The 18,213-nt window shown below is 37.5% G+C and overlaps 3 protein-coding genes across 3 annotated transcripts; all 3 read left to right on the forward strand.

Annotated features, from left to right (window-relative positions):
- Positions 1-1,585: 1,585 nt before the first annotated feature.
- Positions 1,586-2,752, forward strand: LOC148918684 (uncharacterized). The gene is made up of 3 exons (XM_089048680.1): positions 1,586-1,658; positions 1,980-2,393; positions 2,493-2,752. Exons 1-3 carry the CDS (start codon positions 1,586-1,588, stop codon positions 2,750-2,752), a joined length of 747 nt encoding a protein of 248 aa, XP_088904806.1.
- Positions 2,753-5,978: 3,226 nt separating this feature from the next.
- Positions 5,979-13,706, forward strand: LOC103325709 (binding protein). The gene is made up of 13 exons (XM_008227890.3): positions 5,979-6,218; positions 6,381-6,550; positions 6,669-6,859; positions 6,976-7,184; positions 7,671-7,773; positions 8,186-8,349; positions 9,034-9,172; positions 9,749-9,925; positions 10,025-10,161; positions 11,209-11,526; positions 11,836-11,975; positions 12,057-12,154; positions 12,966-13,706. Exons 1-13 carry the CDS (start codon positions 6,052-6,054, stop codon positions 13,476-13,478), a joined length of 2,526 nt encoding a protein of 841 aa, XP_008226112.2. The 5' UTR covers positions 5,979-6,051; the 3' UTR covers positions 13,479-13,706.
- Positions 13,707-14,320: 614 nt separating this feature from the next.
- Positions 14,321-16,742, forward strand: LOC103325708 (sedoheptulose-1,7-bisphosphatase, chloroplastic-like). Its single transcript, XM_008227889.2, has 8 exons — positions 14,321-14,531; positions 14,732-14,851; positions 15,005-15,190; positions 15,349-15,430; positions 15,523-15,744; positions 15,881-15,981; positions 16,091-16,162; positions 16,277-16,742. Exons 1-8 carry the CDS (start codon positions 14,415-14,417, stop codon positions 16,556-16,558), a joined length of 1,182 nt encoding a protein of 393 aa, XP_008226111.1. The 5' UTR covers positions 14,321-14,414; the 3' UTR covers positions 16,559-16,742.
- Positions 16,743-18,213: the final 1,471 nt, after the last annotated feature.

The raw sequence follows: 18,213 nt of genomic DNA on the forward strand, positions 1-18,213 counted from the left end.
ACAGTTCTAGCAGACATTTTTGAAGGACCACCACCTTTCCTGAAACTCATATCACTAGGGACTGCCCCCTCAAAAGGCTTATTGGAAATATCATTCAAAGCACCTTTAAGCATATGCTTAGCATTCTTGGTTTTAGTCCATACTTTCTTGCCATGCTCCACATCAGGAAGAAATGAGCTATTAAAATTGGACTTGTCTTGCTCAACAAACACATCACTAGCCGCCTCATCTCTTCCAAAATTGTCACTAAGGTTCCTAAGCGCATCAAAACGTGAGCCTTTAATCTTTGCACCAGAACCCTTACCACCATAAGCTTTAAAATCAGGTTTAGATCGCCTGCGAGATTGAACATTCATCCATGGACCTCTTAAACCAGAATCAGCCAAATGATCATTCACACTAGCGCCAGCAGAATCAGTTTTCATTTTATCTGAATCATCACCAATCAGTACTCTCGGTGTTTACATCAGCAGGTACCTTAACTCGCAACTCACAATTTTCTCGTTTATGACCATATCTTCCACACTGGCAACAAATATCAGGCAAACCTTCATACTCTATGTTGTACCAGTTTTGATTGATTTGTACAAAAGCCTCCAAAGGTTTATTTAAGTCTAACTCAACACACAACCTAGCAAACTTACCATGATTCTGAGTAGTGGTCAGCGAGTCAATTTTTAGTAACTTGCCCAGCAAATTACTAATCTGCTTCAAGGACCAAACGTCAAAGCACTCAAGTTGAATAGCCGAGACCCGAGCCAAGCTGCCATACGGGTAATATGAGCGTGGCTGGGCAAAACCCGGTCGCCATTTCTGCATTACCAAGTATTGTCCCGCTATAATCCAAGGACCACCTGTCAGAACAAAGTTCAGATCCTCTTCAAGCTCAAATTTCACCACATAGTAATCATTAACCAAATCTACCAACTTCCATGCCCCTTTCAAACTCCATTTCTGCTGTAATCTAGCATGAATATAATTATAGGTATGAGATTTACCTAACAATTTGACAATCAGAGCGTTTCTCCAAGGCTTACATAAACGATCCATAGCCCGATCAGAGAATTGAATACTTGGCCCACGTTCTCCTTGAGAAATTTGAACATCTTCATCATCATTTAACTCATCATAATCAGCATCAAGAGAACTGATATCAATTCCCACGTTTTTCTCCAAATTGACCTTGTTCATCAATTTATCACGAAAGCTTTCAACTCCAAAAATTGAATCCGGCATAGGACCTTGTTCAGATTGAGACATCACATGCTCCATCAAAGAGGGATTAGGCTGATCAACCATATCGCACACCGGGGCGCAATCATCTCCAACCCGAACTCGCTTCATTGAACGGTAGGTTTTAAGGAAAACCCCTGGCGATCCTTCCTCCATAATCAAAGAAAAGGCACCCCAAGGAAAAACAACAACAATCGATTAAGAACAATACCTGGAAACCACCGTGGCCTCTAATACGATGGGAAAAAAAAAAACCGAAATCGCAGATCTGAAAAAGAAAAGGGTGAATTGTTGTAATTCAAAAGTTACGTTGAACTCTAATATTTCTGATAGCTTGTGTCAAGCTGATAAAATGGATCTGTTGGAAGGTCAAGTTCATCTATGTGGTGGGAACTTGGCAGGCAATATCTTCAGCGATGGTGAAGGTATGACTGTTGGTATTTAATAAAGGGTCTAGCCTTTGGGTCCTCTTATCTTTCTATTTGTTTTTATGGATATTGTTTGCTGGAATGTTCGAGGTGCTGCTTGCACAAAATTCAAGACTAATATGATGGATTTGATCCATTCTCACCATATGGACATCTTGTTCATTTGTGAGCCTCGTATAAGCGGTGGTAAGGCTGCTTTTATTGCTCAATCCCTAGGTTTCTCTAATTTTGAAATTGTGGATGCTACTGATTTTTCTGGTGGTCTATGGTTGCTATGAGATGCCTCTAAAGTTCATGTTGATATTTTGGGGACTTCAGACCAATCTATTTCTGCTTCTGTGGCGTGGCGTGGCCAGTCTCCTTGGTTGTCTACAGCTGTGTATGCTAGCCCTTGTGGTATTAAAAGAGCTAAGCTTTGGGAATATCTAAGTTTTATCGCTGATAGTCATCATTTGCCTTGGTTAATTGCTGGGGATTTTAATGAAATGTTGAATGTGAATGATAAGCTAGGAGGAGCTCCTGTTAGTAGATTGAAAGGTTTTAGAAGCTGGTTTGATTGCAATGCTATGGTTGATTTGGGTTTCTCGGGCCCAAAATTTACTTGGAATAATAAGAAAGTCTTTGAAAGGCTTGATCGAGCTATATGTAATTTGGAGTGGAGGGGGTTGTTTGCTGAAGCCACTGTGAGACATTTGCCAAGAACCAAGTCGGATCATAACCCTGTTAAGATCTGTCTTACCTCGTGTTTCTCAACCTCCCCCGCCTTAAGGCCTTTTAGATTTGAAGCGATGTGACTGCATCACGAGAAGTTTAATGATTTTATTTCTGAAGCTTGGGGTCCTGGTGATGGTACAGCTGTGAAGAAGACTTTTGCCTTAATTGAGCGTCTTAAACATTGGAATATCAATGTTTTTGGACAGTTGCGCCAAAGAAAAAGTTGGTTGTTGGCTCGAATTACTGGTATCCAGAGAGCTTTATGCAAGGGGCCTAATAGGTTTCTTAGTGATTTGGAAACATCTTTGATTGATGATTTTAATCATAAGAAGATGGAGATAGAAACACCAAGTTTTTCCACACTACTACTATCATAAGAAGGAGAAGAAATAAGATTGAAAGGTTGAAGAATGCTAATGGTATTTGGATTGAGGAGGCTAACAGCTTAAAAAACTTGGATGTGGATCATTTTTCCAGTCTCTTTTCTTCTACTTCTCTTGGTGATTATGCAGTTGATCTCCCTAACCTTTTCCCCCTATTGATATGGATGATTTGCATAGGTTGGTTCAAACAATTAATATGGCTGAGGTTAAGACTAGTCTTTTTAATATTGGTCGGTTTAAAGCTCCTGGTGTAGATGGGTTCCCTGCATATTTTTATCAGAGTTAGTAGAATCAATGTGCTGGTGATATTTTCCAAATGGTGATGAATGCTTTTAAGGAGTGTCGAATCCCAGAGAAGCTCAACTATACTCTAATCACCTTGGTCCCTAAAGTTGACAACCCGCAGACTATGGTGCATTTTCGACCCATAAGCCTTTGTTCTACCCTTTATAAAGTTATTTCCAAAGTTTTGGTGGCTAGATTAAGACATATTTTGCCTCACATCATCAGCCTTAACCAGGTAAGTTTTGTGCCTGGTAGGCAAATCACTGATAACATACTTATTGCTCAGGAGTTGATGCATAAATTTAAGTTGTCTAAGGGGAAGAAAGGCTATATGGCTTGGAAAATTGATTTGTCTAAGGCTTACGACAGATTAAATTGGAAGTTTGTTGAGCATGTGTTAGTGGAGTTGGGGTTACCTTGTCCTATCACTAAATTGATTTTGAGTTGTGTTTCTACTGTGAGGTATCAAATCTGCATGAATGGTGAGCTTACTGATCAGTTTCTTCCTAAGAATGACATTAGACAAGGAGACCCTTTATCTCCTTATCTTTTTGTTATGTGTATTGAGAAATTATCTCATCTTATTTGGGATTCTGTTAAAAAAGGAGTGTGGAAACCAGTTAAGTCTTCACAATCTGGCCCAGCTGTGTCTCATTTATTCTTTGCAGATGACCTGGTTCTCTTTGCTGAAGCTAATTCTACTCAAGCTAGGGTGCTAAAGAGTTGTTTGGAGAGGTTTTGCAGTGCTTCTGGGCAAACAGTGAACTATGATAAATCTGTTGTCTTCTGCTCACCAAATACAAGAAAGGAGACAGCTAAGGAGGTAAGTCTGATTTATAGCTCTCCTCTTACTGAGGACCTTGGTAAGTATCTGGGCATGCCTATGTTGCATTCTAGAATTACTAAATTCACATATGGCAGTTTAATTGATAAAGTGCATAAGCGGCTTGCTTCTTGGAAGTCAAAGTTTCTTTCTTTGGCTGGTAGAGCAACTCTTATACAGCTGTCACTACTGTTCCTATCTATGCTATGCAGGCCTCCAAGTTGCCTGTTAGTGTTGGGCAAGAGTTGGACAAATTAAATCACAATTTCTTTTGGGGTGGCAGTGAGAAAAAGCAGAAGATCCACCTCTATCAATGGGATTTAGCTTGTCGTCCTAAGAACAAGGGGGTTTGGGTTTTAAAAAAACTACTGCCATGAATCAAGCCCTTTTGGCTAAGGTCGGGTGGAGATTACATAAAAATGACAAGGGCTTATGGGCTAAGATCTATGAGTCTAAGTATCTTAAAGGGAAATCTGTCTTAGATTCTTCTTTAATGTTTCGACAGGATTGCTCTACCACTTGGAAGGGTGTTATGTATGGGGTGGAGTTGTTAAGGCAAGGAATAGGTTGGAGGGTTGGTAAGGGGGATACTACTAAATTTTGGAAAGACAGTTGGCTTATTGATGAGCCTTTGTTGAAGCATGCTGGGGTCTTGCATATTGAGGATTTAGATTGCTCTGTTTCCAATTTTTTTTAAAGATGAGTGGTGGGATTTGGATAAATTACGAAGAGCTTTAACGGTAGATCTTGTTCAACTTGTTGTTAATTATCCTGTGGGTTTTGCTAGTAATTTGCAGGATTGCCAGATTTGGAAAGGAACTTCCAATGGAGTTTTTTCTGTAAAAACCGCTTACAATCTATTCTTTAAAGGTCCCTCATGGCCTGATTATAATTTTAGTTCTTTGTGGAAACTAAAGATACCGCCTAAATTGCAGATCTTTGCTTGGCTTATTGCGCAAGGTAAAATTCTGTCCAATGAGCAAAGAGTTAGAAGACAGCTGACTTTTGATGCTTCTTGTGGTGCTTGTGAGTGGCCTATTGAAACTACATTACATATTCTTCGTGATTGCTATAAGGCTAGAGGTATATGGAGTATTGTTTTATTGCCTGGCCATCATGGCCATTTCTTTCAAATGGATTTTCTTCCTTGGTTTCAGACTAATCTTCTTTCCCAGGCAGTTTGGTGTAGTAATATCCCCTGGAGTATGGTGTTTATCTTTACTTGTTGGTATGTGTGGAAATGGAGAAATCACCAAGTTTTTCAAGGGGATGAAGATGTGCCTTTTGATCCTAAACAACTTACTGTTTGTGCTGTCCATGAGTGGTTTAAGGCTTCTCATGTCTTGAGTAAGCATAATCATAAAGTCCAGATTGATCTTAAGTGGGAACCTCCTATTTCTGGCCAGTTCAAGTTAAATGTTGATGGGTCTAGGAGGAATGGCTCTGGACATATTGGTGCTGGAGGTGTTATTAGAAATTCCTCTGGAGATTGGATCAGTGGTTTTGCTGTGAACTTGGGGAAGGGGCAAATTCTTGAGGCAGAAATTTGGGGATTATTTTTTGGGTTGAAGCTTGTTGTGGACAAGGAGATTGATAATCTTGTTGTTGAAATGGATTCAGCAATTGTTGTTCAATTGATCTAGAAGAAGGGCCTTATTGATGTTCATCCTCTTGCAGCCTTAGTTGCTAGCTGCTGGGAGTTGATGCATAAGATTAATTGCTGCAATGTTTATCATGTTTACAGAAAGAAAAACTGTGTTGCTGATTGTTTGGCGACTTGGAGCTATAACTTAGACTTGGGTCTTTTATCTTTGTTGATGCTCCAGCTTGGGTTGGGCCTAGTTTGATCGATGATTTGCTAGGAATTACTAGATCTAGGCTAGTTCCTACTGATTTGCTGGTGTAAGTTGTTTTTGGGGTTTTTGTCCCCTTTTTTTCATAAAAAAAAAGTGAAGTAGATTTTTTGTCAAAAAAAGCAATTCCAAACGGGGCTTGAGATTGGTAACTCATGATACTTTTAGTGGGCTCGAGCAATAAAATATGGGCCGAGGGGTACTGAAGTGTGCCCAAGGTGTGTTTTTTGGTCAGCAGGTCGAAAGTTTTAACTAGCCGAGACTCATCTTCAGCTTCTCTCTCTTCTCTGTCTAAAACCCTACTAACAAGCAGCTAGGATTTTAGGTACAGAATGGTGGCGAAGAGGAAGCAAAAGCAGAGGATCATTCTACCTCCTGAGCTCCCACCGGAGGTCTCAGAGGACGAAATTGAAGTCTCGGACGAGGACAGGGACTTTGTCGATCAAAACCGAGAATACGCTGGCTTTCTCTCCACCTTAGACACCCAGTCCATCACCAAGTTTGTTCCTTTTCTCTTATTTCGTGCTTTTGAACCTTAATTTCCTTTAAAATTTAATACTTATATACCTCTGAATTTTCATTGGTTGGGCTTAAGTTTTCAAAGTTTCGATTTCAATATCATTTTTGGGTTCGTCTAATCTACATTTATGTTTAAACAAAGGCATGTTACCCGCGTTGCTGATGTAAAGGAGGATGCTTTGGAAGCTTTGTATGAAAAGCGCTTAAAAAGGAAATCCTTGCACAAAGAAAAAGAGGATCCTGGGGTTCAAGTTGATCGTGTAGATGCTCTTCCTGTTAAAACCTTAGATGGACAACTCTACTATCGAACAGGTTCCTCATTTTTATTTTATTTTTTCTAGTTTGGATAATGGTAATTGTTGGAGTTGTCTTTGGAAGGTCTTTGGACGTACACTGAATGTGCATGTTTTAAATTCTTGTCATGATGCAGCAACGAAGGCATCAAAAGCATCTGAAAACGATCCCACTGAAGAGGAAGCCAGTGGTGCTGCAGATAAAAGCATAGTTAAGCTGACAAAGGCTGAAAGGAGGGCAAAGCTTAAGAAAAGTAAGAAAGAGGCTAAGAAACAAGGAAAGGAGGCTGAACCTGAAGTCGAACAAACTCCACAAGAAGCAGTGCTGGTATCATCTGATTGGACTAGTTATTCTTCTGTTTTGCTTCTGAGTTTTACATTTAGTATACTGTATTATCTGTGTATCACATAAAAAATACTTATTTATTTATTTATTTTGGTTAGGCTGAGATTAAAGAAGATCTTACAACTGAAGAAGCCTTTGAAAGTAAGAAGAACAAACTTGCAGAGCTGGGAATAGCGCTGCTTGCTGATCCAGCTTCTAATATAAAATCTCTGAAGGACATATTACAGATCTGTAAAGATAACAATCATGCCATTGTCAAACTTGGACTCCTATCTCTGTTGGCTGTTTTTAAAGACCTTATTCCTGGGTAAGACCACAGTTCTGTTCCATGATGTACATTGATCTTTTATGATTTGTAGAACTCTTCTTTAGAATGAAATGCGGTGTACAAACGCCTTAGGACTTGTGCCTACCCATTTCTGTCACACCTTTGGATCCTTGGGAGGAAAAAGCCTCTCAAAATAAAGGAGAGTTATGGTGGTTTGATTTTTTGGAGAAACTTTACAGTGTTAATATTTCCAATTATCATGTTCGTGTCTATTTTTTATTATTAATTCTCACTGGAAGAATATACACCGAGCACATGTAAATATGTGCTAAATGTTTCAAATTAAGAATAAACATTGGTATTACATAATTTTGGCTGTTGAGGTGTTGGACGCCCTGTGTCTGTGTTGACACATGAAACTTGTGTCCTTGCCCACAAACCATTGTGCATGTTTACTCATGATCAACATTGTTTTCTGTCTGCATTCCAGTATTGGACTATAACTGTTATATGAATGTATTGTAGATATCGGATTAGGCTTCCTACTGAGAAGGAGCTAGAAATGAAGGTCTCAAAGGATGTTAAGAAAATGCGGCTTTATGAATCAACACTGCTATCTGTATACAAGGTTGGCAATATTTTCTATGCTTGGTTACTTGTTATGGTTTTTGTTTCTTACTTCTGATTTCTGATGGATCTGCTACACCTTGAACAAAATAAATTATTAATTAGTTTTATTAAGCTAGTGGATTTTGAATCATGCCAATTGCCATTTGTAAATTTGTTTCTTTTTCTTAGTGGTCATTTTGATGGATGATATTGTATTGTTTAGATTTTGGGGATGTAAAGTTTGTTTGGGTCATTGGACCAATCACTGAACCTACACTAGGTTTGTTCATTGTTTAAAATTGACCTAAAAACCTGTAAAACGTTGTTGATTTATGTAAATTTGAAGAACAATTTTGTTTTGAAGAACAATTTTGATTTATGTGGTTGTCCTTATAAATATTGTTAGAATTTTCTTTTATGCACATTCTCAGGCATACCTGCAGAAGTTGGCAGCATTAGAAAAGCAGTCCTCATTTCAGCATGTGGCATTTCGCTGTATCTGTACATTGCTTGATGCAGCACCCCACTTCAACTACCGGGAGAGCTTGTTAGGTGTTGTCATCAGAAACATAGGCTCCCCAGATGATGTTGTAAGGTTTTGCTCTATCTTTAGTTTTTGTTCCCTAATTTATCCTTTTGGTAAGTAGTCTTACAAGGTGTCTTTGAAGGTCAGGATTGACGCAAGAATTTGGAAAATGATTGTATCTTCAAGTTGGAGTACACAGTTTAACTCTAAAGATGAGCATTAGCCAGCATTTATTATACTTTAGGATTGAGCAAAACATTCAAGTGGAAATATTGTTCTTTGTTTAGAGTCTCAATTTAAAATTTTATCTGACAAAGGAAAAATATTCAAAACTTGGTTAAGGACTGATGATGTTTCTGGCTGCAGACTGCATGGGTGTTAAAACACCTTCTTTTGCCTAGAAACAGTTCAACATTGCCAAGGTGTTGACCTTTTTTGTCAAAAAAATTAGACATGGTTATTATTTTCATAATTATTTTTAAGAATATTGTTCTCATATAAAGATTTGTTTGAATGTGAACGGATATCTATATAAATATAAAAAACTGCAGATGTATTGATGTGTCATCGTTTTTGGGATGAAGTTGACATGACACGTTCATGTGTCCATGTACCATATGTAACACGTCTCTCATGTCTGTGTCGGTGCATGTCACTTTTCTCGGTTTATTCACAAGATAATTGTGTCCATGATCGTAGCCAATATTTTCTTTTACTATTTCATCCATCTAACTATGAACTACTTCTTAACAGGAAACTGTGCTGTTCTTCCATCAAGTCACTGTTTACAAACGAGGGAAAACACGGTGGTGAAGCAACTGTGGAGGCTGTTCGATTAATTGCAGATCATGTGAAAGCTCATAATTGCCAATTACACCCTGACTCTGTGGAGGCATGAGATTACTTATCTATTTGTTATTTATGTTTTAACCAATTTTTGTGCCGATCAACTCAATACTGGACCATCTTGCCTAACCATACTAGGAGAAAATAAGACCAGTTCTCTATATCCCTCTGCCAAAAGAAAATTATTGATCAAATGTTGTAGTTTTATAAGGATACAATCAGGGTTATATTGAGTTAAGATGAAGTTGTTATTTCTTTACTTATGGCCGTCATCTACCGTTGGACTCCATGCTCAGCCAACTAGATGGCATATTTCTTGAGTTTTGTTTAAAAGGAGCTTTACTGTTTTACGGTACAGAAATGTATATGTATATAGCTTTTCTCTGGTAATTTTGCAGCAATACATAATGCATTTGGTCAGTTGAACGTGCATATGTTACCGTAACTTGTGTCATACACAGGTTCACATAAACAAATGATTGTTGATAGGAAATTGTTGCTTTTCTGCTAGTAATCTACAAATAGTGCGAAGATGAATTTCGTGTTGGAATCATATTGTATAATAAGAACTCTTGTGGATTTTGTTTTTCCTCCATGCTTATTATTGTTAGTACTTCTGCAGGTTTTCTTGTCTCTGTCATTCGATGAGGATCTTGGGAGGGCTGCAAGAAATGATGAGAAACATAAACCCCAAAGCAAGAAAAGTAAGAAGAAAAAACATTATGAGGAGGCACGTCAATTGAAGGAAAATGACAAAAAAAGGAGTAGGCAAGAGTTATTGACGAAGACAAGAGAGGAGGTGTTTTTCTGTTTTGCAAAATCCATTGACTTCTTGATCTTGCTTGTTTCAGTGGTTTTTCCTCTCAACCTATTGAATATTGTAAAATGCTATACACAGGTTGCTGCTGATTACAAGGCTGTTGCTTTGACCCCAGATGTTATGGAGCGGAGAGGAATGCAGACAGAGGCACTTTCTGCTGTGTTTGAAACATATTTTCGCATATTGAAACATACAATGCAGTCATCAGCTTCCAGGTTTGTTTGCGCATCACGATTCTGATAACTTTGGATCTGTGATATCCTATGAATTTGCTTTAGCTTAAAAGACAAACCAGAGCAAGAAGGAGCAGATTGTTCACTATGTGTAGTCTGTACAAATAATTTTAATTTTTCAAAGAGAAGATTTACAAGTTTGTAAACTAAGCATATACATTAGCATACATGAGGTTTAAGACTTGAGAGATGACTGATCACATGGTATCAGGAAAAACTGGCTTCTCTGTCTATGGGCACTGTGGGGCACTCATGTTTACTTTTTCTGTAAATAGTGTGTGATACTGGTAAATGGATGCATTGTGGAAGAAACTCCTTGTAGAAGTGAATTTTCACATTTTGTATCATTGAAGACCAAAAGGATTTGTAAATTTTTCTGATTGGAAATTAGCTTCTGTTAAGTACTAGAAAAAAGATGGAGAATATGTCCATCTTGGCATAAAAAACTACAAGTGCTTAACAAGAAATAATTTAAATTTAGCTCAAAACTCCTTCCCAATCAGACCACGCTAAAGAGAATGTACCTTAAGTGCTCAAATGAGCCCATAAAGAACGTATGTATCTGATTCTGTCCTTTATAAAATTCACTTAAGCTACATTGTCATTAAATATAGCTGTATTGTGAAACAGTTCTTTTTTGGTGTAATTTTCATATTGTTCAACCATATTTCTATAATTTTCTATCTTTTACCTTTCGATATTTTGACAGTTCATTCATAATGTTGATAAATGCATAAACATGAATGATCTTCTGAGTGATATTTTAAATGGCATAAGCTCAGATAAGCTTGTTTATGAATATGCATGCGCTTTGCTTCGAGGAACTAGGTATCCAAAAGCAGTAAATGGCTACTTTGAGAGTGATGATTGAAATGGGAGATATATTCAGTTTTGAAGTCTGTCATAGATATGCTTGATTGAAAGTGGAAAGCATTTATAATTTGTTCTTTGGATAGTTTATGGATTTGCAATTCCCCTTTATTTCAGATTTCAAATGTATTGAATAATTTCCTGTGATTCTCCATTCAGATCCGAAGCAAATGCTAGTTTATCTACTGGTGCATCTGAGCCCCACCCTTTACTTGCTCCGTGTCTGAAAGGATTAGGAAAATTCTCGCATCTAATTGACATGGATTTCATGGGGGATCTTATAAACTATCTGAAAAAGCTTGCTTCTGGTGGTAGCGATTCTGAGAATACTTCAAAATGTTTGACTGTATCTGAGCGCCTCCGTTGCTGCATTGTTGCATTTAAAGTGATGAAGAGCAATCTTGATGCCTTAAATGTTGATCTGCAGGACTTCTTTGTTCAGCTTTACAATATTATACTTGAATATAGGCCTGGAAGGTTTGCACTAAACTTTTTAATGCCAAAATTTGGTGTTAAAACATTTCTCTACCCTCTGTGGCATCTAGTTATCTTTGTGCATTTTATGAAGTAAATAACCTCAAATTCCCATACCCATATTTACTGGAGTTCTGGAACTTAATTTGCATCTTTCTATTAAGAATATTCATTGTGATAGCTTAATTCCTGCAATGGGTGTATTGATTTTTCTTGTCACCTTAGAGACTAGTATAAGTGCATGCTTTCTAGGCTTGTTCAACTAATGACTTACCTAAAACGATTTACGTCCTGGTTGTGTTCATGGAACAGAGATCAGGGCGAAGTATTAGCTGAAGCTTTGAAGATAATGCTGTGTGAAGATAGACAACATGACATGCAGAAGGCTGCTGCCTTTGTAAAGCGTTTGGCCACTTTCTCATTATGTTCCGGATCGGCAGAGTCCATGGCTGGTATGTTCTTGTTTAGAAACAAAGTTATCAATATCTTGTTATGGATTTCTTATTCCTGTTCCCCATTTGAATCTTTTGCAGCTTTGGTTACTTTAAAGCATCTTCTTCTGAAGAATGTCAAGTGCCGAAATCTGTTAGAAAATGATGCTGGAGGTGGCTCAGTGTCAGGTTCTGTCGCTGTAAGTTCTCATGCCAACATCTTCTTCATGATATTTAATGAATTTCAGCCTGCGGCCAGCTTGTATTTCTGAAAATAAATTTCCAAAAACGCAAGTTCTTTTCATTTTGATTATCATGTGAAGGAATTAGCTTTATTTAAATTCTGATCTGCAGCTCTGGATGCCAAAACTGTAGAATTATCTTTTATCTAAATTTTAATCCACAGTAGAGAGGCCAAAACTATCATTTTGCATGCTGGAGTCCTTAAATTTCCCTCAAGGATGCCTCAATAATTCCCCATGAACCCATGATACCTACCACTGATAAAGTTTTACTCACTTTGTCTGTGTGGCCTTTAGTCTCCCATATGGAAGTTAGACAAATAAATTTTTCGTTTGCTTTCCTCTCTGCATGCTTATGTTTCTCACAATGGTCCTCTCTTCAGAATCTGAAGTCCATCTATAAATGTAGTATAAAAGACTCATCCAGTTGAATGCACTAGTTAATTTGTCAAGCAGGAGGGGAAAAGAAAAAAACAAAGAGAAAAAGGAAGAAAGACCTAAAACTTGCACAAACATACGCAATAGTTCAAATGATGCTTGTGCATTGTTCACTCTGTGCAGAATGCTATGTAATATAAAAATGAGAAATGTCTATCATGCTTGTTCATTCAGCAAGTAATCTTAAATAAAGTGATTTTATATAATTATTTTTTAGTTTATATGTGATTTTGGTTTGGTACATTTGGCATCATTACATGCTTACGCTCATTATAATGCTGAATCTAACACCGTTCCCCTCACTCTCTTTTCTCTCCCTCCTGATGCACAGAAATATCACCCATATGCTTCGGACCCCAATTTAAGTGGTGCTCTTGCTTCAGTCCTTTGGGAACTCAATCTTCTAACCCAGCATTATCATCCAGCTGTCTCAAGTATGGCTTTAAGTATATCTAGCATGAACACTGCTCATAACCAGGTTTATCTCTCTACCATCTCTCCTCAACAAGCTTTCACAGACTTTTCCTTGGAGAGGCCAGAGTCTTTCAAGCCACCGAGTGACATTAAAAAATCAAATAACAAAAGGAAAAGAGGAAGTGACCATTCTGTATCAGCTGTGATAGAACCTTCTGCAGATACAACTTCAATCGACGAAGATGATGTGAGAAAGAAGCTGTGTGCTCATTTCATGCTTCTTCGTGACATTAAGGAGAATCAGAGATTAAGGGCTGAGCTAGATGGCACTACATCATCCATACAACTATATGAAGAGTATAAGCAGCAAAAGAAAGAGGCTAAAAAGCCGAAAACAAAGAAAAGTAGAACTTTGTTGACTGTCAAGTAACATTCTTGGTCTTGCAAGTTCCGTAGAAAAGTTTAGTGAATTTGTTCAGTTGAACCTGACTCTCTCTTAGACCCTCAAAGAAAAAGAAAAAAGAAACATGAAAAATTGAAGAGGGTAATGTGAAACGGGTCAGGAGAAATTTTGATTGTAACAGTGATCTCTATCGGCCTTCCATTTCGGATTCAGCTGTAATATTTTGCTCATTCTAAAGAATACTAATTTTCATGATATTCTTGGATAATGCGTGCATCTTTGTATCACATGTGGAATTTAGCCCATCGTTTAGCTCCTAAATCTATTCGTAAAGCAACAGATCATATCAAAGCTTAAATAATCCAGACTCCATACCTGGCTGGCTCATTAGATGCGTCACATTCTTGGCTTATATTTAGTGTGCTCCAGAGTTATGGTTTTTAGGCCTTGTTATGCTCTGCAGATATTCTGAATGATGGTTTGTAAGGGAAAACAAGCACTTGGTGGTTTTATTACCCCTGCACCCGAGGTTATAGGTTAGATTCCTCCTTTCCTCAATATTGCTTGTAAAAAAAATAAAAAAATTGCTGACAGATCCTATTAACTAACTACTAGTAAAGCACAAAACAAATGACCAGTGGAGCTCCCAGTTGCATTTCTTGTTCAGAAATGTGACGTGCATAGCCATGTAAGTCATAAGTGGGGTCTCAACTAAACCATATCTCTTCATGGGACCAGAGCAGAGCCACAGATATTTGAGTGATGCTAATTAACTTCAGCCCACTCCACCTTTTCAGCTTATAAACTTAGCATGTGCCACGTGGCAAAACACTATTAGCTGGTTATATATCTACAATCCTTACTCATTCCAAGTTTCCATGCCCAAGGAAAATAGATTGAAAGCAGAGCACAGCTAGCTCTTGCAAAAACTGGTTTTGCTTAATTTGAAGCTGACTGTCAAATATGGAGACCAGTGTTGCATGCTACGCCAGAGGAGCTTTTCCAGCGCGTAATGTTTCATCTCAGCATTCAAGCTCCCTAGTCTCTCCAGCTTCCATCTCTTCATCTTTCAATTCTAAGGTATTAACACATGGAGTTTTCACTTTCAGACATATATGCATGCACATATTTTTGGCCAAGTTAGTACAAATTGCTGCTTGAGAATATATACCAATATATAATGGACTTCTTCTTTCGATACGTGCCCCAATGGTGCTCTAATGAAAATGGTGGATGAATGAAATATACATGTTGTTAAAGGATTTTTGTATGCATGGCAGGTTTTGAGAACAAGCTCTCTATTTGGGGAATCATTGCGTATGGTGCCAAAATCATCCCTGAGAGCTTTAAAGTCAAAGAACAGTTCCAGTGTACCCAAATGTGCACTTGGTGATAGCTTGGTAAGATACAAAAAGAAACCTCATGTTATTTCCTAAAAGTTAAAACTGGCTTACAAAAAGAGCTGCACAACCAGTATAGGCAAAAGGGTCTTTATGGAGCTTAAATACAAGTTTTTTTTTTTTTTTTTATAAACAATTAATTTGTGATTGTAGGAAGAATTCCTAACAAAGGCAACCCCAGATAAGAAACTGATCACATTGTTGATATCAATGGGGGAAGCATTAAGGACCATTGGATTTAAAGTGAGGACAGCTTCTTGTGGAGGAACAGCATGTGTCAATTCTTTTGGAGATGAGCAGCTTGCTGTGGATATGCTTGCTGATAAGCTTCTTTTTGAGGTCAGACTTAATCTATATATGCATATTGCACAAATGGGATAGTTTGAATTTTGCCGAAGAAATATACTTTTTTCAAAGAAGTTACCTAAACCAAACCTGATTGTAAACTCTGGTCTTCAGAATATTGTCAAAACTGATTTCTGTCTTTCAACATCTAGGCCTTAACTTACTCACACGTTTGCAAATATGCTTGTTCTGAAGAAGTTCCTGAGCTCCAAGACATGGGAGGCCCAGCTGAAGGTCTGCTAATCTTATATGGAAATTCATGTATTCATATGAGCACTCAATATATATTTGAACATTTACTCACTAGTTAATCATAACATAAACAGGTGGATTCAGTGTTGCCTTTGATCCACTTGATGGCTCCAGTATCGTCGACACAAATTTCACTGTAGGGACAATTTTTGGGGTGTGGCCAGGAGATAAGTTAACTGGGATAACAGGAAGAGATCAAGTTGCTGCAGCCATGGGGATTTACGGGCCTCGAACAACATATGTTCTTGCTGTTAAAGGCTTCCCTGGCACCCATGAGTTCCTTCTTCTTGATGAAGGTTTGCTTTCATATCGCAAAATTAAATCTCATATAAAGTTCTCACCCAACAATGATTTGATCAGCTCACTTCTATGATAAATTTCAAACTCAATACATGGCTTCCCTTAATTTTCTCTACAAAATGCATTGGTTAGGAAAATGGCAACATGTTAAGGAGACAACAGAAATTGGTGAAGGAAAGCTATTCTCCCCTGGAAATTTGAGAGCCACATTTGACAACCCTGACTACAGCAAGGTCAACTCTGCTTTCCTAAATTTTATTTTATTGATGTGTTTTCAGAAGACATGCTACTTTCTTTTCTTTTTTCACTCATGGTGTAATTTCTTGAATTTTTATTTAACAGCTAATTGACTACTATGTGAAAGAGAAGTACACACTGAGATACACTGGAGGAATGGTTCCAGATGTTAACCAGGTCCTTACTTATCTTAATTAATTAACACCATTTGACATGCCTGAGTTTAGTTAATTTCTAGTCATTAAGCAAAACAATGCATCTAAAATGACATACAAAATTATGGGTTTGCAGATTATTGTAAAAGAGAGGGGTATCTTCACCAATGTGATATCCCCAACTACCAAGGCTAAGCTAAGACTGTTGTTTGAGGTAGCTCCATTAGGCTTGTTGGTTGAAAATGCTGGAGGTTTCAGTAGTGATGGCCACCAGTCTGTGCTAGACAAGGTGATCGTTAATCTTGACGATCGGACTCAAGTTGCTTACGGATCCAAGAACGAGGTTATCCGCTTCGAAGAAACTCTATACGGATCCTCCAGGCTCAAGGGAGCAGTGCCTGTGGGAGCTGCTGCCTAGTGACAAATATTTACTTGGTTAATTATTTCCACCCCTTTTTTTTCTTTTCTTTTTTTGTTGGGAAAATCAAGCTATATAGCTCAAAATAGTTATTGTGAAATTGGAGACACGAGGTTGTGTTTGTATTAAGAAGTATAAATCAAGTAAAAATTGTTGAAAAACATTTGATCAGCAGAAAACAAAAGTGTCCATGATTTTTAAGATCCATTAACCAAAGAGTTATATATGGATAGAAATGTGCATGATAACTGGTATGCTTCAAGTCACCAGTTGAGCAATGCACTGAGGTACAACAAATACACATTTCTCTGATGCAAGAAACAGAAAACTCTGTTTAAGTTTTTTTTTATAGACAAAGGGGCATATCATTAGAATCATCAGAGAAAACGTTACAAAGGAACCCGCATGTAGGAACGCAGCCTAATTACAAACCTTTCTAGGAAAAACCACATTGTACAAAACCCTGGGGTAGGAAAAAGAGTGTCACCCATGCACTAGACTACAAAAGAGTCATAATAACACAAACACCAAAAGAAATAAGACTGACTGTTTAAGTTGTGCACACAGAAAAGTCCATTTGAAAAAAGCTGCAAGCCCACCAAGAAGCAGTTTGCTGTTGATGCAAAATAGGAGGCTACCAAAACAAAGATTTGAAAGATGAAACAAAATAGAAATGTTGAGCCATTTGAGGCCTGCAAATTCTATAGGGCCTAGAATTCATTCATTCAGATAAGCTTGGGCAAATTTTCAGGCCCAATGAAAATGCAATGCCCAAATCTCCATTATAATTTTCCTTCACCTATCATATTATCACATGAAACCATATTCTATCAACAAATTTGGAAAGAGTTAGAGCATAAAGACATGATGGTAGTTTACTTCCACATGTGATCATTAATTTTAGAAATCTGGATTAAATAGATTAACAGAGCCAGGTGTAGCTAGGCATGCTACTCTATATATGGAATACAAACTCCCTTATTATGCTAAAACCACTTGCCATAGCCAGAGAAAAATAAATTTATCAACATTATCAGCAAATTCATTCAAATTAATGTGTGTGTTTTTTTATACAAGTAACATTCTATTTTTATTTAATTTGAACTACAAAGATGAGGATTCAAACTCGGATGCAAAGTAACATGATACATATCGGCTCCAGCTACCTTGGCTAAGTACATATCTACATTAATGTAATTTTTTTTATAAAAAAAATCTTCAAAAGCCTTAGCCTTTAAGAATTGTAGATGCCGATAGTATATATGCCATCTCTTAAACAATTGGGATCAGAATATTATCGAAAATCGTACTATGAATTATGTCAGCTATTGCATGTGATGAACAAGTTGGCCCTTAATTTCCAAATATGTTTTTGTTCTTCACTCATGTTTCCATTAATGAAGATTCTGAAATTCCACAGCAGAAATATACCTTGGCTTAACTCGATTTCATGCACATTATTCGTCAATCATGCATGTGCTGCATCTTCTGGATCATTTACATTGGCGGTGAGTTATGATTTTGAACATGGCTGCGACTGCTGCTGAGAAAACCCGAAGTACTTAATTTCCAAGCTGCCATGTGCATCAGCTGTCCAAACAAATTAATATAATTATTAAGAGATAACTAAAATTATTTTATTAATTATTATGCTA

The sequence above is a fragment of the Prunus mume genome, linkage group LG3 (genome assembly GCF_029339155.1).
Source record: "Prunus mume cultivar Tortuosa linkage group LG3, ASM2933915v1, whole genome shotgun sequence".
Taxonomy (NCBI): domain Eukaryota; kingdom Viridiplantae; phylum Streptophyta; class Magnoliopsida; order Rosales; family Rosaceae; genus Prunus; species Prunus mume.